Below are 9,288 nucleotides of genomic sequence, written 5' to 3'. Positions count from 1 at the left end.
TTTAAAATTTGGTAATAGTTTAAAAAGCTCCATTTTCTCACATATAATCTAAGAAACTAACAAAGCAACAAAGAATTTTCCAGGCCACGTTCACTGGCTTATGCCTGTAATCCTAGCACTTTGGGAGGTCAAAGTGGGAAGATTACTTGAGGCCATGAGTTCAAGACCAGCCTAGGCAAATTTTGTAGAGACACTGTCTCTACAAAACAATTTAAAAATTAGCTAGACATAGTGGTGCATGCCTATAGTCCTAGCTACCTGGAGGCTGAGGCAGGTGAATCGCTTGAGCCCAGGAGTTCAAGATTACAGTGAGCTATGATTGCACCACTGCACTCTGGTTTGGGTGACAAGAGCTAGACACCGTCTCTAAAAAATACAAAAAAGAAGAAAAAGAAACAACTTTCTAGCATACTATTTTCAAAAGTAGGATGGACTTAACGTTTTTTGGTAGGCTTAAAAGCTCCATCCAAAGCAGCATAATCTGTACTTCTCACCTCACTGCCTATTTAGTAATGGCAAAATCTGTCCACTGAAAACCTTATTACCAGTTGTTTCCCTAAGGATTTTAGTGTAATTCAACTTTACCTTTTCTATGCCACAGACCATAGCCAGTCCCTAAAGACGGCTTTAGAAGACAGTTTTTTTCCCTATCATGCTGTTGCCCAACTAAAAAGGAGGGGGATGCACCAGTCTATGTCTTCTAAAGACAAAATAGTTTCAATGCTGCCTTTAAGGGTAGGCTCTTATTAAATGGTAGCAACATTATCTTCCCATAAAAGATGCATTTCTATGCTTTTTCAGAAGAGAAAATAACCTTTCTCTTGTGAGAGGGTGCAACTTTATGCACATGTACAATTCTCAGATTGCTTAGGATCTACCCTTTGCATTCTAATTTCTTATCTCAAAGAAATTTCATTCTTTTCTACCCACCTTTTCACATACCACAAAGCAATCTCAGGAAAGGAGCACATGACTAACATTCTCACAAATGGTTCACCAGTACAGGTACAACCTGCCCCTCTCCCAAACCTCTTTTACAATCATCTATGCCTCTGCATTGAAACAATTTCTTAAACCATTACATACTTAAATACTTAAAAGAATCCCACCAACTAGTGCTCCATCAAGAGAAGCTAGGGATTTTTCAACTTGCACTGTAAGTTATAAGCATCTATTTGCCCACAACCCTTAATATTCCTCCTTCTCTCATTGCATGAAAGACAGGGTCTCTAAATCTCTACATGTTTGGTAAGTTCTTTCTCTCAGTGCTGGATTAAGAATCTTAGAAATACCCAGAACTACTAAAAGGGTCCCTTGAAGTTTTAAAAATCTTAGGAATGACTAAGTAACCAAACCTGATCAAAACTGATCCTTTGATCATTTATTGCAACATGATTCTGCATGATGTTTTCTGATAAGTGCCCTGTAGTATATTATTAAAAAGCAAAGCTCTTGGAGTCACCAGCTAGTTGCTGATGGTTGGTTTATGAATTACCAGGTTTGCAGACCCGAGACATAGGTTTAAGTGAGGTTTTTCTATATGCCTGAAAATATAAACTATTACATATGTATAAGGAAATGAAATTGTGGTTGCAGTAAGAATCATAGTGTTGAATTTCTTCAACCACAATACTGCAGAAAAAACATGTTTAAAACTTCATATAAAAGTTATCAAATATGACCTGTGGATTTAAAAATACAATCCAGGCTCATTTCACTGGAAAGTGACATTTCTGATGTACAATATTGCTGAATGTGAAAACAGGAGCCAAAGAGACTGGATGAAACTTTGGTAGTCAGCCTAACACATTAATTCACCTGAACTAGAGCCATTCCCCAAGGATGTGTAGCACTATGGTTTACAAATACCAGTCAGGAAGTTGCAGTACGGCTCTGTGCTGTTCGATATTTGCAAAACATAAAAACACTTCCCTCCCTGCTCTTCTCTTCCTCAACACAACACTCAAGCCCCCAAATGTAGCAGTACCTATTGCATACACTTTGCTGCTCATTTCACTTCCAGTTGCCAAGTGCTTCAGGTGATGCTGTCCGCTAGAATACTGCTTCAAGATGGCTGATTATATGAAATAACCAGGAAAAGTATTAGATGCCTAGCCAGGGGAAAGATAAAGTCTAACCTTTCAAAGTAAGAACCACCAGTATTCATTTGTTTTTTCTTGAAACACAAAAATGCATGTTATGGCAGGGAAGGAAGAGGAGAAATTTCTCCTTCTCATCACCATTATGACTACCTCCTTCTCTCTTGTGGCTGGCTGCTTCAGATGGTCGAGGCTCCTGCTGCATTTTTTAGATCTGGGCAATTATAGCCACCAAGATGATATGGACCGAAGTACAGTGTTCAAACATGACTGGTAGATAAATGACCACGTATCATTTTGTTAAAAAACCTTTTTTCTTATAAAGTTAACAAACCAAGGCTGTTGATCCCTGAATTAGAAAGTTGATTTGCTTATTTTCCAAAGTGTGAGGTGGGCAATAAGAAGAGAAGAGCCTTTAGTGCTTTTGTGTATGTTGCTGATCCTCCAGTTTGGCAACATCTTGGGAGTGTCTTCTGGCCTAGTGATGTGGCATTTTGTGAATCTAAATATCAGCCCATGGCTCTGATGCTGGCTGCTTATGGCTCAAAGGGGAAGAGGGTCAGCCCCCCCCCCGGATGTTTCAATCTGGCCCAGTGGTGGACACAGAGCCCTGGGCAGCTTCCCCAGGAGCAAGTGTCTCTTCCTGTGAAGGTGACTCTTCCTCAGCTTGTCCTCGAGATGTGACAGTTGTTTCAGGGGAGATGCTGTGAGGCCCCTCCAGGGGTATACAGCCAGGGTGGTTTTTGCGAAAGTGCTGATTCAAGATGGCCTGGAAGGGGAAACTTTTGCCACAAACATGACAGTGAAAGGGCTTGTTGCCTGTGTGCTTGCGGATATGATACTCCAGCTGATCTTTCCGGGTATACTTCTTGCCACACATGCGGCAGACGAATGGTGTGATCCCCATGTGTAGGCGCATGTGGCGGTCCAGGCTTCCCTTCTGGTTGAAGGATTTGGCGCAATAGATGCAGGTGAGACGAGGGTTGTACCGGAACCACCGCTCAGATACTTCCTGCTCTCGGAGATACTCCACATAGCCACTTACTCCCATCATTGCTGACTCTTCTACCTGTACCAGGTAAGGAAAATAACCAAGAAAGAACAAATATTATTAAGCATACATATTAAAAGCAATCAAATCTATTTTTACTTGTTACTAAGATATATGTACATTTTCAGTGGAGAACCAAACAGAAAATTATTACCAAAAAGTAAAGATATTACCATAATAATTTTTTCAAAATTGAGAATACTCTACTCCATTACTATAAAAGAACAACACAGTAAAGTTAATGTCTGGCTAACAAACTGGATGCTTATTAAACCCCTGCTGAATGTACTATTTTACAGTAATCTGAGGAGAAACTGAGCCCACTTATACCACACCCTGGATCCTAATCTTACAATTATATTCCAGACAATCAAGTACTTAAGGCAGTGCTGGTCTAAAAGAACTATGTTTTTGTTTTGTTTTGAGACAGGGTCTCTCACTCAGGCTGGAGTGCAGTGGTGTGATCACGGCTCACTACAGCCTAGACCTCCCCAGGCTGAGATGATCCTCCCATCTCAGCCTCCTGAGTAGCTGGGACCACAGGCACGCACCACCACTCCCAGATAATTTTTGTACTTTTTGCAGAGATGAGGCTCTGCCATGTTGCCCAGGTTGGTTCTGAATTCCTGGACTCAAGCAATCTATCCACCTCAGTCTCCCAAAGTGCCGAGATTACAGGTGTAAGCCATGACGCCCAGCCAGAACTATCTATGATGATGAAAATGCTCTATAACCTACCCCATTCATTACAGTAGCCACTAGCCACCTGTGGCTATTGAGTATTTGTAATATGGCTAATACAACTGAGTAATTTTTACAATTTTAAGTGCTTTCAATTAATTACAATTTACATTTAAATAGCCACATGTGACAAGTGGCTAATGGCTACCATTTACTATATCAGATAGTATAGAATATATAATGGCAACATATTATAAATTATGACATTATCATTAATACCACATTTTAATCTAGCAGTAGCTAGCTTTATAAAAATGTATACAATTTGTAGGTGACAGTATTCCTTTTTATGTAAAATATTTCAGTATCATATGAACATATTATTTTCACTCTGAAGACTACTGAAAGTTTAACTGACTTTAGAGTAAACTGTTTGAGGGCATGGGTGTCTTTTATCTGAAAACTGGGAAGCAGTATGAACATATTCCTTTCAATAAATTACTTAAAAATCTTGGATTTAAGGCCAGGTGTGGTGGCTCATGCTTATAATCCCAGCACTTTGGGAGGCTGAGGTGGGAGAATAACCTGAGCCTAGGAGTTTGAGACCAGCCTGGGCAATATAGCAAGACTCCATCTGTACAAAAAATAAAAATAAAAAAATTAGCTGGGTGTGATGGTGCGCACCTGTAGTCCCAGATCCTTGGGAAGGCTGAGGTGTGAGGATCACTTGAGCCTGGGAAGTCATGGCTGCAGTGAGTTGTTATCATGCCACTACACTCTAGGCTGGGTGACAAAGCAAGACCCCATCTCAAAAAAACAAACAAAAAAATCTTTGGATTTAGAAATGCTTTTTGTTCAAAATTCTGTATTTTAAAAAATCAATCGGAAATTGTTTTTTTACCCTGACTTAATAATGACTGACTTCTGAAGTCATTATATTAGGGGATAAAACCTTTTAAATATGTAGGAGGGAATTATACGTTTAACAGAAGATAAAGTACCAAAGAGAAGAAAATGTCAAAGTTGACTCTGGAGTAACTGGAGCAAGATTCATCTAGTTAGCAATTAATCTTGTGCCTGTGCTTTTTCCCCTAAGATAGACACTATAGAAGATCTTTTGCTCTTTCAATTTCTAAAGATGTGTTTTGTCCCCTCCTATGCTGACGGTGCTATTCAGCATTTCCAATACAGGCAGTTCTCAACCGGTTTGGGAAGCAGTATGTAAAGTCAAGTGCTGAATACTAAGACTGAGGTTTTAAGATTATTTTATTTGTTTTATATCAATATTTCTTTCTGCTTCATTTCCCTGGATAATAAAAACTGAATTCAAATAAAGAATGAGGAATCATCCCACTAAAGGTCTTGGGTGACCAAGGACAAAATATCTAAGGCTGTCTTCTCATCCATAAGGTACAAAGGTTATCATACGATTTGCCAGTTTTAGAGGATTCTCATGAGAAATGAACATGATAACAGTACTCTTTTTTCTAAACACAGTGGTAACTTTTAGGACCTTCAATGGTCCTAAAATATTATGCAATGAATGCATAATATTACATAGCAATTAAGGATGCTGGAACCTGTGTTCAAATGTGAGTTCCATTTATTGTGTGACTTGGAGCAAGTTAGTTAACACTTCTATTCCTCAGTTTCCTCACCTGTAAAGTGAATATAGTAACAGAATGTCCCTCACTAGTTGCTCTGAGCATTGAATGAGTTAATACACTAAAGTGCTGAATAAACATTAGCTATTATTAAACATTACAAACTCATATTATTTATAACCTTGAGGATAAAAATACCCTAATAAATCTCCCCAACTCTGAAAGGATTGCCTATTTAATAAATTGGGCTGGGAAAACTGGCTAGCCATTATGTAGAAAGCTGAAACTGGATCCCTTCCTTACACCTTATACAAAAATTAATTCAAGATGGATTAAAGACTTAAATATTAGACCAAAAACCATAAAACCCTAGAAGAAAACCTAGGCAATACCATTCAGGACATAGGCATGGGCAAGGACTTCATGACCAAAACACCAAAAGCAATGGCAACAAAAGCCAAAATAGACAAATGGGATCTAATTAAACTAAAGAGCTTCTGCACAGCAAAAGAAATTACCATCAGAGTAAACAGGCAACCTACAGAATGGGAAAACTTTTTACAATCTACCCATCTGACAAAGGGCTAATATCCAGAACCTACAAAGAACTCAAACAAATTTACAAGAAAAAAACAAACAACCCCATCAAAAAGTGGGCAAAGGATATGAACAGACATTTCTCAAAAGAAGACATTCATACAGCCAACAGACACATGAAAAAAATGCTCATCATCACTGGTCATCAGAGAAATGCAAATCAAAACCACAATGAGATACCATCTCACACCAGTTAGAATGGCAATCATTAAAAAGTCAGGAACAACAGGTGCTGGAGAGGATGTGGAGAAATAGGAATGCTTTTACACTGTTGGTGGGACTGTAAACTAGTTCAACCATTGTGGAAGACAGTATGGCGATTCCTCAAGGATCTAGAACTAGAAATACCATTTGACCCAGCCATTCCATTACTGGGTATATATCCAAAAGATTATAAATCATGCTGCTATAAAGACACATGCACATCTATGTTTACTGCAGCACTATTCACAATAGCAAAGACTTGGAACCAACCCAAATGTCCATCAATGATAGACTGGATTAAGAAAATGTGGCACATATACACCATGGAATACTATGCAGCCATAAAAAATGATGAGTTCACGTCCTTTGTAGAGACATGGATGAAGCTGAAAACCATCATTCTGACCAAACTATCTCAAGGACAGAAAACCAAACACTGCATGTTCTCACTCATAGGTAGGAATTGAACAATGAGAACACTTGGACACAGGGTGGGGAACATCACACACCGGGGCCTGTCGTGGGGTAGGAGGATGGGGGAGGGATAGCATTAGGAGATATACCTAATGTAAATGACGAGTTAACGGGTGCAGCATACCAACATGGCACATGTATACATATGCAACAAACCTGTACGTTGTACTCATGTACCCTAGAACTTAAAGTATAATCAAAAAAAAAAAACAGAAAAAGAAAAAGAAAAAAAATCTTCCCAACTCTAAGGAAGGTAATGTATTAGTATTTCCACATGCAGAAAGTAAATGCATTTTAGTAATCAGTGATAAACTGTAAGCACAAACATCACATATTATGATCAGCCTCATCCAAAAAATTATTGGAGTGAAGTTCCAATAGAAGAACGAACACCACAAAATGTAGATTGGGTCCTTGTCAATGGCAGCAATATACTTTTTGTAGTTTTATTGTTTTAAACTTTAAAAGAAGCAAAGGCAAAATCGCTTCCTCCTGGTTCTCTCTGTTGCCAAGAGGTGGATTATTTCATTCCTCTCACTTGGCAATTACCTATTTGATTGTAAACTCTGCTGTAAGCACAGGGACATTCTGCACTGCCAAATATCTAGGAATTTGATCAGTGCCTGGCTCAATAGCTATTTCTTAATGAATTATTCCATATAATTTATATGAAACCTCCATATAAATGGAAGGTTTCCAAATTTTCTAAAACAAACATCAGTCTAGATTCCTTACGTGGACTTCGAAGCCTTCTGCCATTCTAATTTTCAGTTACTAACCACAGACCCAAAGTTAACTGAAGGGCCTTAAAAAGTCATCTGATTTGGTGTATTAATATTTTTGAAGGATCTGCAAAATTAAGGATTTTACAAGTAACTAAATAACTCCCTATTTAGTAGGTGCCTATTTATTGGGCAACTACTAAGTAAACTTAGTTACTTAGAATTACTTAGAGATAAAACTCCTATTAATCAGGCACCTAAGAAGACAATGTCAGAGATACAAAGAAAGTAAGAAAACATGGTCTCTCAAATGCAATAAAACGCACTTGGGTAGCATGTGTCTGATCCCATGTTCTTGTTTCCCCTAAATGCTTTCCCCCACACCCTGTTAGTCATTGTATTTGTCTGGGCTTTGGAGGACTTCACCGAGTTGGTCATTGCTAGGTGGCCTAGTTTGTGTAAATATAACGTGCTGGTCTTTCTTCATGTTCTTTTTTGAGACAGTCTCGCTTTGTTGCCCAGGCTGGAGTACAGTGGCATGATCGCGGCTCACTGCAACCTCTGCCTCCCAGGTTCAAGTGATTCTCCTGCTGCAGCCTCCTGAGTAGCTGAGATTACAGGTGCCCACCACCATGGCCGGCTAATGTTTTACTTTTAGTAGAGATGGGGTTTCACCATGTTTGCCAGGTTGGTCTCGAACTCCTGACCTCAGGTGATCCACCTACCTGGGCCTCCCAAAGTGCTGGGATTACAAGTGTGAGCCACCTCACCCAGCCGATTGTTGCAAATTATTTCTCCATGTTCTTTTGGGGTTTACAAACTTCTTCTTGTATTGAGAGAAAAACTGGCAAAGCATCTTTGACAGAAGGTTCTGTACCTGGTAAAAAATCTGAAACATTAGATTGGGGAGCTCTCTTCTTAAAAGTGGGCATCTTGAACCATCCTTTCTCTTGTGTTCTCCTTTCCCTATTACCTATTGGGGCAGATCTTCTGTCCCAAAAACTTGTCCCCTACCCTTCTCCCTCTATTCCATTGACCCCCAAAAGAAAACCTACATACCCATGCATATACACATTTAATTTTTAGGGCATCTCCACAACTCTGAAATGATTTATGCAAAAATCCTGAAGAAGCTAGGAACTCTCCATCCCTTGTTTGCAATCTCCTGAGTCAAGACCATTTTTCTTGATGTGATTCATGCTAAACCCTTAAGACACTGCTGGATTTTGGATGGATTAAACCTACTTAATCTTTAATCTTAAAGTACAGAGAAGCAATGGGGGGGGGCTTTTCATGTAGAAAGTGGGGTCAGGAAGCCAAGAAAGAGAACAAGTGCTGAATTTTTTTTTTTGAGATGAAGTTTGCTCTTCCTGACCAGGCTGGAGGGCAATGGCACGATCTTGGCTCACAGAAACCTCCGCCTCCCAGGTTCAAGCGATTCTCCTGTCTCAGCTCCCAAGCATCTGGGATTACAGGCACCTGCCACCATGCCTGGCTAATGTTTTTGTATTTTTACTAGAGAAGGGGTTTCACCATGTTGGCCAGGCTGGTCTTGAACTCCCGATGTCAAGCAATCCACCCGTCTCAGCCTCCCAAAATGCTGGGATTACAGTTGTGAGCCACTGCACGCAGCCTAAATGGTGAATTTATATCCAAGTAACTCAAGAACTTTTATACAGGTGTAAGAAATTTATGTCAAGGCCGGGCGCGGTGGCTCAAGCCTGTAATCCCAGCACTCTAGGAGGCCGAGACGGGCGGATCACAAGGTCAGGAGATCGAGACCATCCTGGCTAACCCGGTGAAACCCCGTCTCTACTAAAAAAATATAAAAAACTAGCCGGGCGAGGTGGCGGGCG

General features: G+C 39.8%; 1 protein-coding gene across 4 annotated transcripts in view; it reads right to left on the bottom strand.

Moving 5' to 3' along the window:
• Positions 1–1,357: 1,357 nt before the first annotated feature.
• Positions 1,358–9,288, bottom strand: part of ZBTB37 (zinc finger and BTB domain containing 37) — an 18,672-nt gene continuing 10,741 nt past the window's right edge. For all 4 annotated transcript variants that reach the window (XM_017866941.1, XM_017866938.1, XM_017866942.1 and 1 more), the window contains one exon: positions 1,358–3,168. In XM_017866941.1, the coding sequence (XP_017722430.1) occupies positions 2,680–3,168 (489 nt within the window). In that variant the 3' untranslated portion in view covers positions 1,358–2,679. The remainder of the gene's footprint in view (positions 3,169–9,288) is intronic.

Source organism: Rhinopithecus bieti, unplaced genomic scaffold, assembly GCF_001698545.2.
Source record: "Rhinopithecus bieti isolate Rb0 unplaced genomic scaffold, ASM169854v2 scaffold_1853, whole genome shotgun sequence".
Classification (NCBI taxonomy): Eukaryota; Metazoa; Chordata; class Mammalia; order Primates; family Cercopithecidae; genus Rhinopithecus; species Rhinopithecus bieti.
This window is presented reverse-complemented; position numbering and strand designations above follow the sequence as displayed.